At 37.9% G+C, this 22500-nt stretch overlaps 1 protein-coding gene across 1 annotated transcript in view; it reads left to right on the forward strand.

Moving 5' to 3' along the window:
* atxn3 (ataxin 3) overlaps positions 1–22500 on the forward strand; it is a 29558-nt gene that overhangs the window by 663 nt on the left and 6395 nt on the right. Inside the window, exons 2-10 of the mRNA XM_056236082.1 lie at positions 1349–1513; positions 1600–1644; positions 11022–11107; positions 11186–11252; positions 13272–13359; positions 13442–13562; positions 16797–16963; positions 18703–18829; positions 18908–18948. Of these exons, the coding sequence (XP_056092057.1) occupies positions 1349–1513; positions 1600–1644; positions 11022–11107; positions 11186–11252; positions 13272–13359; positions 13442–13562; positions 16797–16963; positions 18703–18829; positions 18908–18948 (907 nt within the window). The remainder of the gene's footprint in view (positions 1–1348; positions 1514–1599; positions 1645–11021; positions 11108–11185; positions 11253–13271; positions 13360–13441; positions 13563–16796; positions 16964–18702; positions 18830–18907; positions 18949–22500) is intronic.

The raw sequence follows: 22500 nt of genomic DNA on the forward strand, positions 1-22500 counted from the left end.
GGGGAAAAGTTTAGAGAAAAACACTGTATGAATAAATAAACTATTTAACAAAATAAATAAAAGTTATTAAAATAAAACATGAATAAAAAAAAATAATACATTAATATATCATATTAGATAAATAAATGGTTAAAAATGTTATAAAACATTTAACAAATAAATGAAAAATAATTTAAATAAATAAAATTTTATTGAAATTAATACATTTGTACATTTGATTAAAATACATAAAATAAATGTAAAATACAGCTTGATTAAAATAAATAAAAAATGAAAAGTAGTGTAAAAATAAAAATAGGATTCTAACTATTTAAACAAATTGATAAATGTGTTTAAAAAATAATAATAAATTAGTACATTTTATTAAAATAAATAAGATAAAAACAAATTGATTTAAATTAAAATAATTACATTTAGCAAAACTAGATAAATAAATATAACTCGATTAAAATAAATAAAAACAGAAAAGTAGTGTATAAAAATCAGATAAAACTAAGTAACTAAATACATTTATTAAAATAAAAAATGATTTAAATAATAAATGAATGTGATTAAAACAGTTAATAAAAACAAACAAATAAATAAAACATCTAACAGTACAGCACTACAGTGAGTAGAAAAACGCAATGATCTAATGTAATAAATAACTGCAATTTTATTTAAGTAAAAAATTAAATAAAATATAAATAAATGAAAATACTAACTTATATAAAGAAAATTTGATATAAACTTGATAAAGCTAAACAAATAAATAAAACTTGATTAAAATAAATAACAAATAACAAAGGTGTAAAAGGTCAAAATAAATACACAGTTAAAATAAGATTAAACAAAAAAATTGAGATATAAAATAAAAAGCTATTTGAAATGCATGAAATTTGATTTAAATAAATTTAATAATTAATACATTTCATTAAAATCAATTGATAAAAATAAATAAATACAAATAACAGTACAGTACTGTCAGTAGAAGAAAAACACAATGATGTAATAGAAAGTAGCCTAAATGTTTTACAAATGTATAATAATATTTCTTTTAACAGTATTAATTGGGTCATATATGAAAATATATAGCTGCTGTTTAAGTGTGAGGCTTAGGTCATTCGCACGAGAAGGATCATATTTTACATGTAATAGATTGAATATTAAAAAAAAAAATCCTTTCAATGCCTGAACTTAGTATTTTGAGCACTTTTTGTGTTGTTTTTGCCTCTTCATGACGACTCGCCTGCTGTATTCCTCATTTGTAAGTCGCTTTGGACAAAGGTGTCTGCTAAATGACTAAATGTGCGTGTAAAATCCCTGACAGTAATATGAGTGTATGTGTGTGTGTGTGTGTGTGTTTCAGCAAGAGGGCTCTCTGTGTGCGCAGCACTGCTTGAATAACCTCCTGCAGGGCGAGTACTTCAGTCCGGTGGAGCTGTCGGCGATCGCACACCAGCTGGACGAGGAGGAGCGCATGCGCATGGCGGAGGGAGGAGTGCAGACGGAGGAGTACAGGACCTTCCTACAGGTGCACACACACACACACACACACTCATTGCTCACAGCTCAGCTCACTCTTACAGTCCTAACACCTGTGTGTTCTGCCTTCTTCAGCAACCGTCGGGAAACATGGATGACAGCGGCTTCTTCTCCATTCAGGTGAGTCTCGTCTGACCGATACAGCAGCTTCTGCACTCTTATACATCACGGCTCTTCAGTGGCAGTGATGGAACATGAAGGATATTTAACATCCTTTCAATCTTTCAATTGCACAATACGTTCTTTATAGTATAAAAAGGTGCTTTAGATTATTAAAATGTTCTTTACACTAAGAATAAAGTGATTATTTTAAAGTCCCCCTGTAGTCAATAATTGTATCCATTAAAACTCACCAAAATTACATATTTAAACGTTTTTTCATGCCTTAAAATATCTTGAATGTAACTCGACACCCTCGCCTCATTTAGTATGCGCGGTTCTATGAATATGCAAATGAGCCCCGCCTCCACTCACTCCCTCAGCTCAGAGATCCACTGGTTGACGATCACACGTTGATCTGATTGGTTACAAGGCCGTTTGTGACGTCAGAAACACCAGCGATTTCAAACCGTGTTTTTGAGACTGTCTTTGGTTCACTGCAGTTTTAAGCAGAAAATACTCAGCAATGCTGTCGACTTATGAACTTACACATGGTTTGTCTTAAAGCGTATTAAAAACACCACATACACACATAAACAACATTAAAAGCTGGATTTCCACCCAAGGGGGACTTTAAGAACCGAAAACTGCTCTTCTTTGGCATCACTGCTGGGAAAACCTCAATTTTTACAAGTGTTGTAGTGTTGACAGTGAGCGCATCACCTCACACTCCTACTTCAGTCGTGTGCTTGGGCATCATTGTCTAAAGTTTGTCTTCATAATCTTATTAGAGCTGCACGATTCTGGATAAACAGAATCACGATGTTACATTTTTAAATTTAGATCATGATTCTGATAGCTGGTAATTTACAAAAGGGTTCTGACAAAATGTTATTTTCTGTAGTCTATTTATAAAAGTGTTTCATTAATTTAAATATTTAAAATTTGTTTAAATTAATGATTCAATAACTCACTCATAAAGACGTCCCACTGGCTTCATTACTGCATGAATCAGTGTTTTTGAACGAATCTCTTTAATGGATGCTTCAATGACTCACTCATAAACACTTGACTTGCTAATTTACTGGATGAATCAACGTTTTTGAATGAATCTCTTGAATGAATGCTTCAATGACTCACTCATAATGACTTCACTTGTTTCGTTACTGAATGAATCAGCATTTTTGAACGAATCTCTTAAATTAATGATTCAATGACTCACTTATAAAGACTTTACTGGCTTCATTACTGGATGAATCAGCATTTTTAACGAATCTCTTAAGTGAATGATTTAATAACTCACTTATAAAAATGTCACTAGCTTCATTACTCGATGAATCAATGTTTTTAAAAATATCTCTGGAATAAATGCTTCAATCACTCACACATAAAGACTTCGTTTGCTTCATTACTGGATGAATCAGTGTTTTAATACTAATCTCTTGAATGAATGATTCAATGACTCACTCATAAACACTTGACTTGCTAATTTACTGGATGAATCAGCATTTTTTAACAAATCTCTTAAGTGAATGATTTAATAACTCACTCATAAAAATTTCACTAGTAGCATCATTACTGGATGAATCAGTGTTTTTGAACAAATCTCTTGAATAAATGCTTCAATGACTCGCTCATAATGACTTCACTTGTTTCGTTAACCCTCTGGGGTCTGAGGTGTTTTCAGGGTCCTTGAGATGTTTTGGTATGCTCTGACATTTCTGCTTTTTTCAGTTGCTTATAAACATATTAATGGCACAGGTGAAATTACACTCTATATAGCACACACAGGGCTACCATAATATGTGAGCAACATGTTAATACATGTTTGTATTGTTGAGAGAATATTGTTTATGCGTGGTTATTGAAAAAACTAAAAAATAAAGTTTCTAATATAAGGCCACAAATAACATACTAAATATCTGTCCACAAGACTTTTGACTAGTGGATGTTGTTGCCTAGAGTTTTTGCTTCGAATTGATCTGAAAATCATTCTGCCTAATCATTCACATAAAACAATAGATTGTTTTAAATTGTGAAAAACATTTTTTTGTTTGCAAAGGCAATATGCGGATGGGCGGAACGGCCCAACCCCCTCATGAATAATTAGGCAGTTCTCACCTGAGCAGACTGCATACTAATGAGCCTTTCATTCAGTGGTGTCACACAAGAAAGAATGCAAGGACAATATATATATATAAATAAATAAATATGTATACACACACACACACACACACACATATATATATATATATATATACACTACCGTTCAAAAGTTTGGGGTCAGTGAGAATTTTATTTTTATTTTTTGGAGGAAAGAAATCAATACTTTTATTTATCAAGGAATAATTAATTTGATCGAAAGTGACAGTAAAGACATTTATAATGTTACAAAAGATTCTAACCCTAACCCTATTAATCAAAGAATCCAAAAAAAAAAAAAAAAAAAACTGTACAACTGACAGACCAACAACTGTTTCAACATTGATAATAATAATAAATGTTTCTTGAGCATCAAATCCTCATATTATACTGATTTGTGAAGGATCATTTGACACTGAAGACACTGACACTGGTGATGCTGAAAATTCAGCTTTGATCACAGGAATAAATTACACTTTACTATATATTCACACAGAAAACAGCTGATTTACACTGGAATAATATTTAATACTATAACTGATTTTTGTTGTATTTTTAATCAAATAAGCGCAGCCATGGTTAGCAGAAGAGAATTCTTTTAAAAGTATTTAAAATCGTACCGACCCCAAACTTTTGAACGGTAGTGTGTATATATATACAAACAATCAAAATATAAATGAAAGCCAAAAGCACATTTTTAGTCACACCTTTTAGCCATCCACATACCATTTTTAGCCATCCACCGCGGTAAAAATAAACCAGTCGCATTTCAAAGTCGTTCGCGAAACGACCGCCAGGTGGCGCAAAGGGACATTTAGCAAAACGTAAGTGGGGCTAATGTCTGTAGCCTAAGGATGAAATACTACAAGTTATGGTAATTTCCAAATAAGCCTACAACAAACATTTATAGCCTACTCCGTAATTGTTGGTCATACAGATAAGATATAATCTTTTAAAACTGTAAAAGGCTAAAATATAGGCCTACACTCACAGGCTAAATGAAAAAATCGCTCATGTGAGAAACAGACGTTTGGGTATTTCTCAGTGAGAAAATTCATAGCCGAGTGGTAGAACTTAGGATTCATCATCAAGATGACACGGGTTCAAATCCCGCACAAACAAGGTCTGCTGTATTTTTTATATTTATTTAGATTTGTCTAGCTCTAAAACTCTGTTACACCATACAGTTTTTTTTTGCTTATATTTATAAAACACAATTATCATGCATTTCCATTTTACACTAAGGAAAAAAAATAGTATCCAACAGAACGACTTTGCATCTGTATAATAATAGGCTACCAATCGTAATTTCAAAAGCAGTTATGTAAAAAAATTAATTATATATAGCCTATATATATATATATATATATATACTATATATATATATATAAATTTTTTTTTTCAGGGCTGCCAACTCTCACGCATTGAGCGTGAGAGTAGGCTACTCACGCAATTGACCCAAATCTCACGCTCTCACGCCACACCCCCGATTTCTCACGCTGAAGTGTCAACCCGGTCGGTCAAATTCCTAAAAGATATAGTTTCTATATAGTATCTATAGATCTACCTGTTGAGCCACTCGTGATCGACTAGTTATACCGCAAATTAGTTAAAATATCCCGTAATCTATCTAGAGCGAGCGTGCATGCGAGACAGATATTGTGCTCCAAACCGTGCGCGCGCATGGCAGAGAGGTCTGTTCCCTACAACCTAGAGTTTTAAAAAACATGGTTTTAAGTAAAGTGTGATTTGCCAGGGGGGACTAGGATTTCCTTCTGGTCTAAACATCCCTGCTTCTGCTGAATTATTTTAATCCCCCCCGTAATTTTTTGGTCATACAGATAAGAGTAGGCTTACATCGTTCAAAACTGTAAACTTGTATTCATATAGGCTAACGACAAAAACAGTATAGGCCTACAGAGGATCTACTCAAACATGCAATGTAAGCGCTTCCCAATGAGAAAATGACAAGACAAGGGTGAAAATCTCGCTCTATGTAGGCTAAATCGCCCTGAATTAAAATGTAAAAACAAATCAAATAATGTATTTGTCGAAATGTTGCGATATTGTTTCATTTAAGTTCATAATTATTCTATAAATGTTATTTAATTTAGCAGCATTACCACAAAGCACCGTGTTTCGATATTTATTTGAATAATACAAAATAAAATAAAAACTTAATTCACAAATTGCATGCCTTGTAAGGATCCAAAAATCCCTGTAGAATTTAATATTGAGTTGAACATTTTGTTCATGACAACAAATTAACAAGCGTTTTTTCAGATTATATTTAGTTTTGCTTGGAAAAAGCTGGCCCAAACCAGTTTTATTTCATCAATTATTGAAATAATGAAATATTTAGTAATAAACTTTTGTGACAGAAATATCACTAGGCTACATGTAACTTAAATCATTTAATTCCTTCATTATCAACACGGTCTAGAATAGCGATTTAAGTGTGAATTGCGACTTCTCTTTGTGTTAAGTCAGCCTCAGACTCAGATAGCCTGTGGGGGGTTGGAGGGACAGTTGCTGGACAAAGGTGTTAATGTTCCTCTTTCATATGGAGAGTGTCGGATAGCCAGCCTGATGAGCAGGCAAAATTATTGTAAGGATAAATCTGTGTCCAAATGTAGACCCCATATCTTATTAAATTATAAATATTGTAGTTTATTTATTGTAGCCTATTTAAAGTTTTTTTCACACAAAATTTCAATTGAAGTTATTGTAAGGTGAATTCAACTAGGCATGCTGTGTCTTTGAAGCAACAATTAAAGGTTAAATAATTTTTTCGTGATTTGTATGGCTGACACGCAGCGACATATACAGTATTATCAGCTGTATGATGTGTTTTTACCCTGAAATGTTTAATTTTGAGAGAGAGACCCGCGCACGCAGCGAGGGAGACTAAATAAACTTGTTAAAAAGAGATCCAGCGCGAGAGAGGCAAAGAGAAACGCATGTTTTTAATTTAATTATGTTTCTTTGGACAATTTTCGTTTTGTAGGCCTACTGTTTTAATTGTTTAATTTAGCTGTAATTTCTTTGGCAATACAAATTTAAAATGTCGCAAGAATAAGATTAGCCTAGTGTTTCTTATTTTGCATCGCAAAAGAAATAAACTCTAAACAAGATGCAACCCTGTTTTAAATTAAAAAATTTAAACCTTGAAATGTTCGAACTTGGTTTCAAACTTAAGTAATTTTAGTGTTCTTTTACATTACACAATAATTTAGCAGACTAAAGACGAGCTTCTTCATTTTCATTTTCTGATGCAATCGGCTGACAATCTTCCTTCATCAGTTTTTGTCGTTTGTGCAGCGGCTGCGGTTCTACAGGAATGTAGCAAATTTATGTTGTAATGATAATCAAACAAAACTCTTGACTTTAAATAAGTAAACAGATATAAACAGTTACCTATTTAAGCATCAAGGTGGGAAAATATAAACGTAGGACAACATCGGTTAACAACATGTATGCTACATTGAGATTCGATCTCGGGTCGAATGAAGCTCCTCGAAGCTCGTGTCGTTGCGTTGATCACTGAGCTACCGTCTGTACGCTGATAAAGTTGTAAAGCCTCATTCATGTAGCCTAAATGTTTTTATTGCAATGTTTTATGTTGAAATGTTTTCATTATTTATTCAATTACATTTCAGTAGCCTAATTTCAGTATTGTGATTATGAATTATTTTAACTACGTTTCACTTGTTGAATTCTTCGGTGCGGCGGCAGATTACGCATTAGAGAGAATAAACCGGAATAAACGAACACTTTTCTGAGTCTATGATTGTAGCGCCTCTTAGCGGTGAAAGGCAGCAAATACACCCCACATTTTACCGCCGCGGTGGAACGGCTGATGTGGGCATTGTCATGGCTTGCCTCGACATTTGCGTTTGAATAGCGCGCGTCCTCCGTGGGCGTGTCAGATTAACGCGTAATGAAGTGTAATGAGCTGGGGAAAAAAATACTGACAGCACTCTCTTTTCATACAGATTGCATAAACTGAGAATATTTGTTTTTTATATAAATTACTTCATTTACAAGAAGAGAATTTAAGCTTCATAAAGAAAAACCTCTCGTGCCTGTATGACAAGTAATCGCGGAGTTACAGTTAATCTTAGGACGTGTTTCAGAATGGACTTCACTGACAGAGAGAACGCAGAACTCGCATCATGTTTGTTTTTCTTTATTTGGTGAAAAGCACAACACTTTGTTTTTATTGTGAGTATCCACAAAAAAATAGAAACTTAACAGGATCTAATGATGTACAACACTTATATGTAAGATCAAAATTAACCGAGTATTTTGAGTCTCTTTTACACTGATAAGAAAAAAAGCGAGACAATCGCGCCGGCGCGATAGCCGACCCCAGGGGGTTAATGAATGAATCAGCATTTTTGAACGAATCTCTTAAATGAATGATTCAGTGACTCACTCGTAAAGACTTTACTGGCTTCATTACTGGATGAATCAGCATATTTTAACAAATCTCTTAAATTAATGATTTAATAACTCACTCATAAAAATTTCACTAGGATCATTACTGGATGAATCAGTGTTTTTGAACAAATCTCTTGAATGAATGATTCAATGACTCACTCATAAAGACTTTACTGGCTTCATTTGCTGGATGAATCAGCATTTTTTAACAAATCTCTTAAGTGAATGATTTAATAACTCACTCATAAAAATTTCACTAGCATCATTACTGGATGAATCAGTGTTTTTGAACAAATCTCTTGAATAAATGCTTCAATCACTCACACATAAAGACTTCTTTTGCTTCATTACTGGATGAATCAGTGTTTTAATACTAATCTCATGAATGAATGCTATAATGACTCACTCATTAAGACTTCTTTTGCTTCATTACTGGATGAATCAGTGTTTTAATACTAATCTCTTGAATGAATGATTCAATAACTCACTCATAAAGACTTCACTTGCTTCATTACTGGATGAATCAGCGTTTTAATACTAATCTCTTGAATGAATGCTATAATGACTCACTCATTAAGACTTCTTTTGCTTCATTACTGGATGAATCAGTGTTTTAATACTAATCTCTTGAATGAATGATTCAATAACTCACTCATAAAGACTTCACTTGCTTCATTACTGGATGAATCAGCGTTTTAATACTAATCTCTTGAATGAATGATTCAATAACTCACTCATAAAGACTTCACTTGCTTCATTACTGGATGAATCAGTGTTTTAATACTAATCTCTTAAGCAGGGCTCGACATAAGCAATGGCCCGATGGCCCGGGGCCAGTAAAAGTGTATGTCGGGCTAGTTGATTGGCCAATCACTGGCCCGCGGGTGCCAGTGACTGGCCATCAGCAAAACAAACAGCAAACGTCATACACAGTGGCGCGAAGAGTGTCAATGTTACTTCAGGTTATTTATAACGTGTTAAAATGTCAAAGAACTACGAGGCTGATACGAGAAAGAGGACATCCCGATTCCCTAGTGTCATGGAAAACACAGTAGCCTACACCTGGTAGGGATGGGTACCGAAACCCGGTATTATACGGGCCCCGGGGCTGAATTTTGAAAGACCGCTATATCGATAAGCTCGGACGTTATCTGTTCTGCTGTCGGTACTGGAGAAATACACATAGGCCTATCATTTATTATTGCTATAAAGACGTTATTGTTTTGTTTTTTACCATCTCGATTAGTCGCCAGTCATTTCTATAGCCTATATAATAAAATTAAACCATTTGTCTGTGATGCATTTTTGCTATTCGCAGTTCAGAAGAGAGAGAGATCTCTCACGCGCGCGCGCACAACACGACAGCTCTGCTTAATGAATGACGACGGAGGACAGAACTAAACATTCGAACGTAGCCTGGTTACACTTTAGATCTGTGATATTAGTCTGATTTTATTTTAGATTTCGGCTTCCAAAGATTATAGAATATTTGAGGTAAAACCATTAAAAACTACAGCCGCATTCTGTCTAGCGCAATTTCTTCCATTCGCAGAAGTAGGCCTAGCCTACGCTGTCATTTTTCCTTAAAGCTCAAACTTTAAGACAGAATCAGCACGATCGGTGATTGTTGTAAAATGCAGTCTCTACTGATTCTAAATCGCGGGACGCGTTTAATAATAAAAAGAGCTATTAAAAGCACAAAAATCTGCACAAGAGATGCTGTTCCCAATGCGACGCGCGCTCCGAAACAGACCGTAACGAGACAAGCAAATTACACATTGGGCTTCATGTGCGCGTCTAAACGATCAAATTTACACAAAAATGTGTCAAAATGACCGGCTTGGAGATTCACTTAAACAGTTTATGACTAAAATGGACGTAGTTATGGTGCATCGTAGTTATGGTGCATTAAAATATAGTGCATCAGACTATTAGATCTACACTCGTTCTTAAAGGGGAAGCCGTCTAATAAACATGCTGACGATTGCGTCATTACTCCGAATCAAACAACAAAAGGCAAAAAGAAAATCACTCACAGCTCTTGAATGAATAACTTTAGCTTTAATAAGCATAAGTAACAGTGATGGAGATGAGGAGAGAGCAGGTATTGACAGATAATCTACACGCTGACATTTTTTTTTTTTTTTTTTTTTTTTTCAGGGGCTCTCTCTTAATTCCTCCATTTGCTGTCCTAATGTATACAATAAATACAGTTTAATGGAAAAGTGCTTTTCCTTATATTTCTTTCAGGGCCAGTAAAAATATAAAAGGGGCCAGCAAAACTCGGATCTACTGGCCCCGAGGGCCAGTGGGTATTTTTTTTTATGTTGAGCCCTGCTTAAGTGAATGCTTCAATCACTCACACATTAAGACTTCACTTGCTTCATTACTGGATGAATCAGCATTTTTGAATGAATCTTTTGAATGAATGATTCGATGACAAATACATTATATTAACAGTCACTTGATGTAATTGCAGTGTCCAGTTACTTTTAAAAGGTGTTTTACTTTGTTTTGATCGCTACTGTAGACATCAGTGTTTATATCTGAACTATAACGTTTTATCCCCGTACTTCTATGATAATCTGTATTATTGTAAGACAGAAATAATGAAACCGTGTTGTTGAAAAGACTCTACGACTAATACATGACAACTGCTCTCTTTGGGTCAGAACGAATCGTACTTGTCAAATTGATGAATTGTCGCATTTAGGAATAAGATCGAATGTGTGTTTGAATCGTGACCGGTTAATCGTGCAGCTCTATAATCTTCCATGTGCACTCGCTGAGTACAGGTGCGCTGTGTTTTGCAGGTCATCAGTAACGCGCTGGGGGTTTGGGGTTTGGAGATCGTTCTCTTCAACAGCAGAGAGTACCAGCAGTTACAGATCGATCCCATGTAAGCCTTTCTGACCGCTTCAGCATCCGCACTGTTATCCGCTGTGTGACGTTCATCCTCTTCGTTGTTTGCTTTCAGACACGAGAAGGCCTTTATATGTAACTATAAGGAGCACTGGTTTACGGTGCGTAAGCTGGGACAGCAGGTATGTGTTTCGCTCGCAGCATTAGTCTAACACAAGGACTACGTTTGCATGTGCACCGATAATCTGACTATTCCCAATCAGGACTTAATCACAGTAAAATGTTTACAGGACACGAGCAAACCCTCTTGTTTACATGCAACTTGCATCATACTGATTATTCTCTAAGAATTGTGGTTATTTTACCGGTTTAAGCACAAGGCTCTTCTGGACAAGCTCTTCCAGCACACATGGATTTGTTTGCCGGTTGTTCCGTATTTATCTTTATCTTATCTATCAATTTTTTTGTTGACACACCTAAAATTGTATCCATTTCAAAATTTTTGACCACCAATATACTGCATTATATTCATGTCGTGCAACAATGTCAACATGAACTCATGAAGTTCTTCAGCACTCCAAAAATGCACATGCACACTGGAGTAGATGCCTTTAAAGTATTTACATGCTTGTTTATTGTGATTAAAACATGGCATACGCCATGTTTTACTACAATTATTATGAGCTGATGGTTACTTTAATTTCCTGTATTATCTCTGTAAAGCTGCTTTGAAACAATCAATATTGTTAAAAGCGCTATATAAATTAAGGTGACTTGACTTAAAGCTTTAGTTCACTTCAGAATTAAAATGACCTGATAATTTACTCTCCCGCACGTCATCCAAGATATTCATGTCTTTCTTTCTTCAGTGGAAAAGAAATGAAGGTTTTTGAGGAAAACACTCCAGGATTTCCTCCATATAGTGACTTCAATGGGGTCCAACGGGTCGAAGGTCCAGATGTGAGTTTCAGTGCAGCTTCAAAGTCTCGACACGATCCAGCCGAGGAATAAGAGTCTGATCTAGACAAACCAGCCGACATTTATAACAAAATAAACATTTATATACTTTTAACCACTAATGCTGGTCTTGCACTGGCTGTGATGCGACACACATTACGTGATCAGGTTGAAAGGTCAAGCGTGACGTAGGTGTAAGAACAGACCCAGTGTTTACAAAGAGAACGTGCAAAGACTAAGTCAAACGCCATTTACAAAAAAGTAAATAAAGGTAAAACAACAATATCGGACCATTTTGAAGTTGGAGGACAAAATGAGGGAGTTTTTCACTCTACATTTCTGAACCGGAACGCGTGATCTTTCATGTAATGTGTGTCACATCACAGCTCGTGCAAGACCAGCATTAGTGGTTAAAAGTATATAAATGTGTATTTTGTTATAAATGTCGGCTGGTTTGTCTAGATCAGACTCTTATTCCTCGGCTGGATCGTGTCGAGACTTTGAAGCTGCACTGAAACTCACATCTGGACCTTCGACCCGTTGGACCCCATTGAAGTCACTATATGGAGAAAATCCTGGAGTGTTTTCCTCAAAAACCTTCATTTCTTTTCCACTGAAGAAAGAAACACATGAACATCTTGGATGACGTGCGGGAGAGTAAACTATCAGGAAATTTTTATTCTGAAGTGAACTAATGCTTTAAAGGAAAGGTTCACCCAAAAATGAAAGCTCTCACATCATTTACCCCCCCTCATGTCATTCACAATGTACGGTATATGACTTTCTTTCTTCAGATTAACACAAACAAAGATTGTCTGGAAAATAATCCATAACTGTGAGTCTATATAATGCAAGTGAACGGCTGCCGCTCATTTGACACTTGAAAAACCACACAAATGGTGATTCCAGTGGATGAATCTGTCTTCTAAAACCAAACGATATGTGTGTTAGAAAAAAACTTCAATTATTAAACTCTTTTAGCTATAAATCATCACTTCCAGCCAACTGTCTACCAATTCAGCTTGACTTAAACGTAAGTACGTTGTGAAGTCTGTGCGAGAACTAACGACCCCCTTGTGATTCCTCGTATGACAAAATATTAATGTTTTTCTTACACACACCTATCGTTTGGCCTGAGAATACACAGATGTATCCACTGGGGTCGTATGATTAACGCCACGATCGCTGTGTGTCTACTGAGCGGCAGCTGTGTGAGATGATGTTGAGTTTCTCTCTTAATCTAGTGGTTTAATCTGAACTCGCTGTTGACCGGACCGGAGCTCATATCAGACACATACCTGGCCCTTTTCCTAGCGCAGCTGCAGCAAGAAGGTAAAGCTTGTACATGGCCGTGCAACACATGAGCTCTTATCATACGTCCACATGCATAATGCGTGGAGATTCCATATTCCAGGTTATTCCATATTTGTGATCCGGGGAAACCTGCCGGATTGTGAAGCGGATCAGATTCTGCGGATCATGCGAGTGGAGCAACAGCAGCGGCCGAAGCTGATCGGAGAAGACGAGGCCCAGAGGTGCGCCGACGCTCATCACATGACATATAGGCCTCGTTTACACTGTCAGTGAAATGTGACCCAATTCCAAAGTTTTGCTCATATGTGACACAGATCGGATGTGTTCTATGACCGTGTAAACGGGGAAAAAAACGCATGCATTCGGATATTTCGAGATCGGTTTCAGGCCTCATTCATATGTGGAAATAAATCAGAAATGTGCCAATGCGTCTGTCATGTAAACGGGCAGATCAGATTTTCTGAGGCATTAGGCATCCCCGGTTAGAAACCCCGATGCGCCTCTGCAAAGGACGTTGTGTCGTCGTAGGAGAGGAATGTGGACAACATGTCAAAGGTTGGCTTGCTCATCGAAAAATTTCTGACCCACTGCTCCTCGTTAAAGCCCGCCACAATATGCTCCCGCCAGTCCTGAGGTCTCTCTCGCACACAGTAACTGAAGCACATGCGCAGGCTCAATGATGGCACTCTTCGTCCTCCTCCGCCTCAACATCATGCTGATGTTTGGCGAACTTCACATACACTCACCTAAAGGATTATTAGGAACACCTGTTCAATTTTTTATTAATGCAATTATCTAATCAACCAATCACATGGCAGTTGCTTCAATGCATTTAGGGGTGTGGTCCTGGTCAAGACAATCTCCTGAACTCCAAACTGAATGTCAGAATGGGAAAGAAAGGTGATTTAAGCAATTTTGAGCGTGGCATGGTTGTTGGTGCCAGACGGGCCGGTCTGAGTATTTCACAATCTGCTCAGTTACTGGGATTTTCACGCACAACCATTTCTAGGGTTTACAAAGAATGGTGTGAAAAGGGAAAAGCATCCAGTATGCGGCAGTCCTGTGGGCGAAAATGCCTTGTTGATGCTAGAGGTCAGAGGAGAATGGGCCGACTGATTCAAGCTGATAGAAGAGCAACTTTGACTGAAATAACCACTCGTTACAACCGAGGTATGCAGCAAAGCATTTGTGAAGCCACAACACGTACAACCTTGAGGCGGATGGGCTACAACAGCAGAAGACTCCACTGGGTACCACTCATCTCCACTACAAAAAAGGAAAAAGAGGCTACAATTTGCCAGAGCTCACCAAAATTGGACAGTTGAAGACTGGAAAAATGTTGCCTAGTCTGATGAGTCTCGATTTCTGTTGAGACATTCAGATGTTAGAGTCAGAATTTGGCGTAAACAGAATGAGAACATGGATCCATCATGCCTTGTTACCACTGTGCAGGCTGGTGGTGGTGGTGTAATGGTGTGGGGGATGTTTTCTTGGCACACTTTAGGCCCCTTAGTGCCAATTGGGCATCGTTTAAATGCCACGGCCTACCTGAGCATTGTTTCTGACCATGTCCATCCCTTTATGGCCACCATGTACCCATCCTCTGATGGCTACTTCCAGCAGGATAATGCACCATGTCACAAAGCTCGAATCATTTCAAATTGGTTTCTTGAACATGACAATGAGTTCACTGTACTAAAATGGCCCCCACAGTCACCAGATCTCAACCCAATAGAGCATCTTTGGGATGTGGTGGAACGGGAGCTTCGTGCCCTGGATGTGCATCCCACAAATCTCCATCAACTGCAAGATGCTATCCTATCAATATGGGCCAACATTTCTAAAGAATGCTTTCAGCACCTTGTTGAATCAATGCCACGTAGAATTAAGGCAGTTCTGAAGGCGAAAGGGGGTCAAACACAGTATTAGTATGGTGTTCCTAATAATCCTTTAGGTGAGTGTATATCGCAGAGCTAGCATCAAGCATATTTCACCTTCCTCCATCTGTGCAGGAACCCCCTTTATGCATGCGCGATGTTTCAGATAGTATGTCAAGTGTAAACACATTAATCGGATATGGGTCACAATTGAAAGGACCTGTAAACGGACGGTCAAAAAAAAATCAGATATAGGCAACAAATCAGAATTGGGCATCAAGACCTGCAGTGTAAACGAGGCATAGAGCCAGACACCTCCATCTTCATCTTGCTGTTGTTCCATCCACATGCCTTTTTTTTTTTCTGCATTGTTTTTGCATTTTTAGAACTCAAAAACAAATTCCATTCGTTGACAGAATAGATTAACAATATATACAAAACAAACAAACAAACAAACAAACAAAAACGCAGCTCAGAGTGTACAAACTCTCCATTGCACACTATTAGCTCACATTATGGATTAACAAAGTGCTCATCGGTAAAATCCAAACAACAAAATGTTTGCAAGTTGCAACTCTACGGTCCAGATAATTTAAAATTGGCTGATTTTGTGACGGATTAGACATGTGAGGTACTCCAATGGTGTCGTTCCATTAACACTTTTTCACATGGCATTTTTAAACTGCTTGAAACTATTTATTCCTTGTTATTGGTGATGAATGTGCATGTAAAGTTATTCGACACCCAAAACAAACACCGTAACCGTAATTTCATCATAGCATGAGGATTTAATGCATAAAGGTTAATCCACGGCTAGATGTGCATCAAATGATGTCAATGCATGACGTGCAGGCAAAGAACCACCGGTGTTAAAGCGCCCCCTATTGTGCTTTTTCAGATATTCCCTTTCCTGCAGTGTGTAATGGAGCCGTTTGTGAATGTAAAAGCTCTGCAAACAAAAAAGTGCAGTTTTTATCTCCTAAAAGAAAGAAGGGATTCTGAACTGAAACGAGTCGTCAGTAATTCAGTCTCACTTCCTGATTAATCTTAGTAGGTTTGTAACTAATTTGTATAATGCCAACCTGTGGTCCTGATTGGCTGAACAGCGTCTCTTAGCTCCGCCCTCAAACACTGTAGTGTATCTGAGACTGAAGAGTTCGGTTCGTGTTGTTCGTGTCGAGAAGACGCTGTTTTCTGCTGACAAAGCAAATCCACTTTGATGAGATTGATACGGTAAAACCCACGCCATCGTCACTGTTCGTATCACTGTGATCAAGAGCTGAGATTCAGATATGATAATGAGTGTTTCTGACCAATCAGAGCAGAGCAGCTCTCAGAGAGGCGGGGCTTAGAGAGACTGAATCCTCGATTGAAGCGTTTCAGACACTGAGAGAAAAGAGCTGAAGCTGCAGGGGATATTATCAGAAAATTAAAGTGTTTTAGACCTTAGATGCTTTTAACCTGTTGTAGGAGACATTTAAAAACAAAATTAAGAGCCTTTAAAATAGCATAATGGGGCACTTTAATAATGATGTAATGCGTAGAGTGGATCACTGACGAGTGTGTGCTGTGGATCAGGCTGGCGGTGCCGCAGGTGTCAGACACCACACACACCACCGGGGAAGAAGCGCCGCTGGACGAGGATGAGGAGGAGCTGAGGAAGGCTCTGGCTCTCAGTAGACAACACATGGAGGTGGAGGACGAGGAGGCCGACCTGCGCAGGGCCATCCAGCTCAGCATGCAGGGTGAGACACACACACACACACACGTCTGCACACACAGATCATGTTGACCTGCGCAGGGCCATCCAGCTCAGCATGCAGGGTGAGACACACACACACACACTCGTCTGCACACACAGATCATGCTCGTATGAGAGGAGAATCATTGAAGACATTGGATCACAGGGTTCGTACGCGGTGCTTGAAGTGCTTGAATTTGACGGTTTGAAATGTAAGTCGTGGAAATCCCTTGAAAACAGTCATATTTATGAAGAAGTGCTTGAATTATTGAAAGACAATATACATGCATACAATAATACATTTCGCATGACTATGAGCGTGATATTGCTCATATAAATATCCAAGTATATGATACAGCGTTCATTCTTCAGGTCAATCATATATTCATGGGAGAAAATATCAGTTTGAATCAGGAAAGCGATATCTTTGTCATATTATCATTTCAATGGTTAAAGTTAATAAGGTTAATATGGTTAAAAATGTAATTTGTGTCACTTGTGAGTTCTTTCAGTGAATTCAGTGATTCTTTCAATAATCGGTGCAAATTGATCAGCCGGTTCTAATAAGTACTGAAAATGTGAATGGCGGCGATTTTGATTCATCCCAGTGAATCTATTCACTAAAAATATAACTTTGTTAAATGTAACTTTGCTTTTCATTTATTATAAATAAAAACAAATACACAAATTACAAGCAGAGATGAAAACTAAATAACAAAGTTACACAGTCTAATAGTAGTATTCAGTTACAGAAATTAATAATTAAGCCTAAATGTAAAATAACACTATTTGTTCACTGTAGAAATAAAATATATTTTAATATTTGTTAAAGCTGTATTTTGTTGTTTTATTAACATTAATGACACAGACGACAGCAGGAATATTAGGCTGCCGTCCCTTTAAGACTGAATGCACGGACTGAATAAAATAACAAACATCCGGTTTCTTTCTCAACTGTTCACATATGACAGAACCGAGAGATCTCTGTCTCTCTCTCTCTCTCTCTCTCTCTCTCTCTCTCTCTCTATATATATATATACATATATAAATATCGATCTCTCTCTCTATCCTATCTCTCCCTCTCTCTCGATCTCTCTCTATCCTATCTCTCCCTCTCTCTCGATCTCTCTCTATCCTATCTCTCCCTCTCTCTCGATCTCTCTCTATCCTATCTCTCCCTCTCTCTCGATCTCTCTCTATCCTATCTCTCTCTCTCTCTCTCTCTCTCTCTCTCTCTCTCTCTCTCTCTCTCTCTCTATCCTATCTCTCTCTCGATCTCTCTCTCTCTATATATATATATATATATATATATATATAAATATCGATCTCTCTCTCTATCCTATCTCTCTCTCTCTCTCTCTCTCTCTCTCTCTCGATCTCTCTCTTTCCTATCTCTCTCTCTCTCTCTCTCTCTCTCTCTCTCTCTCTCTATCCTATCTCTCTCTCTCGATCTCTCTCTATCCTATCTCTCTCTCTCGATCTCTCTCTATCCTATCTCTCTCTCTCTCTCTCTCTCTCTCTCTCTCCTATCCTCTATCCTAGAATTGTTTAAATGTGTAAATTGGAAAAACAAAAACGTCCAAATGATAAACTTGCACTCTATGATAGTTAAACTTAGCAGTGACTCCGCGAGTCAAGACTCAAGATTACCAGGATCAGGAATTTAACACAATGATGTGCACCAACCAATCATGAACCAATAAGAATGGTCAGTTTTGTTTTTCTGGTGCCTGTAATGGATAGGCGGCGTTGATCCCAGAAGCCCCGGGGCGGTGGTGACGGCGGGCTCGTCTCATGAATCGGGAGGCATTGAGAAGGAGACGCTCTCGGCAGAGGAGCTGCGCAGGAGGAGACAGGTGTACTTCGACAGGTGAGCGCACCCACACACACTCGTGTTGATGTGAGTGTGTTCAGTCAGAGTTAGTGATGATGGTGTGTCTCCTCACAGGCAGCAGCAGAACGCTCACGCTCACGCCAGCAACACCGCCGGTAAGAGCCTCCAGTACTTCTGCTTCATACAGCTTCAGTCTGCTCATGGAGACCCAGATCAGTCTCGCAGGTCATGTGAGCGAGTGGTCCAGGTCTAGTTATCCAGCTCGCTGTTTAAGGGTGTCAGTCTGGGGCGTTTTCACAGCCAGCTCGTCTGGAGTGTTTGTTTCAGGACCTGCCGTCTTTTCTCCCTTAGTTCGTTTAGGCTTGATCCACAGCAAAGCAATTCGTCTGAATGAGGTGCTTTCGGCCCATTTGTAGTAGTTCACTACAGAATTAAAACTTCCTGATGATTTACTCTCCGCCACGTAATCCAAGATGTTCGTGTCTTTCTTTCTTCAGTGGAAAAGAAATTAAGGATTTTAAGAAAAACATTCCAGGATTTTCTCCATATAGTGACTTCAATGGGGTCCAACGGGTCGAAGGTCCAGATATACGTAACAGGGCTCCAGACTAACTTTTTTTACTAGGAGCACTGTTGCCCCTGACTGAAAATTTTAGGAGTACAAGCAGAAAATTTAGGAGCACACCTTAAATCAGCTTGCAATGCAATTATTCAAATTTCCCCCAAAATAACTGTAATACTGACAAATTCTTTAATAATAAAGAGACTTAACGTACAGATATTACGATATGCAGTTTTATTTTAAGTTCACAGGGCTCCAGACTCAAATTTGAGGGCAACATCACCTCAAATGAGAACTCACACTGAGTTCTACAAAAAAAAAATATATATATTCTGGTAGCACTGGGGCTGACAATAAATCACTAAGCTTAATTTAGGGTGTAGATGAAATTAACTTTTGTTATTATTATCATTCATAATGTCTTAATATTAATTAAAACACAAAATGAGTGAAAAAATTTATATTAAGGAGTGAACATAGCCAATAAACATCCTACTGTTTACAATGGTATTTTTTTTTTTTAAAATAAGAGTTTAAATAAGAGTTATCCAACATCTTAAAATTTTTAGTTTTAGGACAATCTTTGAAGGATGAACAAAAAATGTGTTGGTCATCACATAAAAAATCAATTTAAAAAAGCATTTATGATATTATAGTTTTGAAGTGCTAAAAAAGATGTGTAGGCTGCGTTTGACTATTTCTGTCATCATATTTATGGTTAGAGTTAGCCTACTTACTACATTAGCCTAAATCCATGGTGAATGTTGCTGATTTGTGGACTGAAAGCCTTATATAAGTTTTTTCTCCTGGTTTCCACATCAGCACTTTTTGATCTGATATGGTTTATAACAGAACTCTGAATCGGAGTGTTTCTCACTGGATCTCGTAGGGATGATGTTATTAATTCTGAGGCGAATTCAATGGATTTCTTCACTGGATCTCCTTGTAACAGTGTCGCGTGAGCGAGATCGGCCCGCGACTGAAAGGCTATGCGCTGCTCTGTCTATTATTAGTCCGGAATAATTAACGGTCCGTGAAGCATAAATGAGTAGCGTATTTTCGTTTCACTTTCATTTTGTTTGCATTCGCTGCTTGGTAACGAGTCGATAGATCGCTCATTGCTCAGACGCACATAGCAGCTTGTGATATTTGTCTCCGTCTCCTTCCCAGACACGCGCGCTCTCTATTCTTGTCACACTCACTCATTCCGGATTCATTGACGCGCCCCTTCCACGCTTAACCATGCGTTTAACGTGAGGCAAATGTACTGGTCGCACACTCTCAAATTTTAGTCGCAAAATGCGACCATTTGGTCGCAGTCTGGAGCCCTGTAATGTGTGTCGCATCACAGCTCGAGCAAGACCAGCATTAGTGGTTAAAAGTATATAAATGTGTATTTTGTTATAAATGTCCGCTGGTTTGTCTAGATCAGACTCTTATTCCTCGGCTGGATCGTGTCGAGACTTTGAAGCTGCACTGAAACTCACATCTGGACCTTCGACCCGTTGGACCCCATTGAAGTCACTATATGGAGAAAATCCTGGAGTGTGTTCCTCAAAAACCTTCATTTCTTTTCCACTGAAGAAAGAAACACATGAACATCTTGGATGACGTGCGGGAGAGTAAATTATCAGGACATTTTAATTCTGAAGTGAACCCCTGTTAGGCTATTTTAAAGGTTTCCAGGGCTAAACGTTAAGGATTTTTTCTTTGTTTTTTGATTAACATTAAAACAAAAGACAGCAGCAGGTTTATTAGGCTGATGTCACTTTAAGAGCAGTACTGATCCAATATAATGACACACGTGTGATTTATCTCTCAACTGTTCACTCGCCGAGACGTCATTTTGTGTGAATATGTCCGTTCAAACGCAAGAACACGTGAAAGAGAGCTCAATTCAGCTAAAAAATAAGTGCAAATTATAACCTTTCGTGATGCAGCACTGGCGCAATCGGTCTCTCTAAACCCCGCCTTTCTGAGAGCTGCTCTGCTCTGATTGGTCAGACGGCCCAGGCTGCTTAAATATATACAAATAATGTTTCAGTTAAAGCAGGAATAAAGGCTTCTACATTTATATAGATGTGTAACGGCAGCTACACAATAAACCCACAGATGGACGACACTGTGTGCGGAATAACACAATATTAACAGATCAACCAATGAGAGGACGGTTTTACCCACATGTGACCTGCATAAACACATTTTGATACACATTGAAATGTTTCCTTGTGAAGAAGAACAACAACATTGTAACAATTTACGTCACTGTTAGATTCAAATATCTGTTAACGGTATAACTGACTTAAAATGGTTATTTTAGGTTGCATAAACTGCTTAGACTAGTCTTAAAAGTTAGTCATCTAAGTGTATTGAGTCCTTAAGACTGGTCCTAATTTATTAAAGCAGCACTCAGTAAGAATTCCGTTTTTGTCAAACAGTGACCCCTAGAGTCGCTGTGGAGCACTTGTACTGTCGTGAATAGCACTCACGCAGAGATGGCTCGCACTCACGGCCGGATCCCCTCCCCCTGTACACCGGTACCTGTTCAGTAGGATGGACGCTGTAACGAGTGGAAATAAGGTATGGCCCCTTTAAGAGCTGCGCGCGCCCAACACCACATGTATACGGCGCCAGGTTATTTCTATTTGATGCTCATTTTATCAGAATTTTATCAGATCTGTTTTTTTTGCCGTAAAGCAATTCGTTACCTCGCGAGACCTGATATCACACGATACTTCCTAACACTGTGTCTCGCCGGCCCAAAGTTGCAAGGGTGGTTTTGCGGCTCACAGGCACCAGGGGGGTGCGAGACGACCACTATTCAACACGAAATCAGTAATATAAACATTACAATGACTCCAAAGCTGTTCGGTTAAGGTAAAAAAGTTACTTAGTTCACCTTTAACTCAGGTACATAAAAAGGTAGATCGGTCTAATATGAATAGGAGAAGTGACTGATTGCACCTTGGTTATCTGCTAGTTAGTCAAACTAGTTCTTAAGACATGCTGCATCTGAAGTCGATACTGTCTGAATAGGCTCTACATTTGAATGTACTTTGTGACCATTATAAAGGTATGTTCTTTATAGTATAAATATAGGCAGGGCTTGACATTAACACCCGGCAAATGCGTGTGTATTTCAGCG

The sequence above is a fragment of the Rhinichthys klamathensis genome, unplaced genomic scaffold (genome assembly GCF_029890125.1).
Source record: "Rhinichthys klamathensis goyatoka isolate OS25496 unplaced genomic scaffold, OSU_Roscu_1.1 h1tg000437l_1, whole genome shotgun sequence".
Lineage (NCBI taxonomy): Eukaryota > Metazoa > Chordata > Actinopteri > Cypriniformes > Leuciscidae > Rhinichthys > Rhinichthys klamathensis.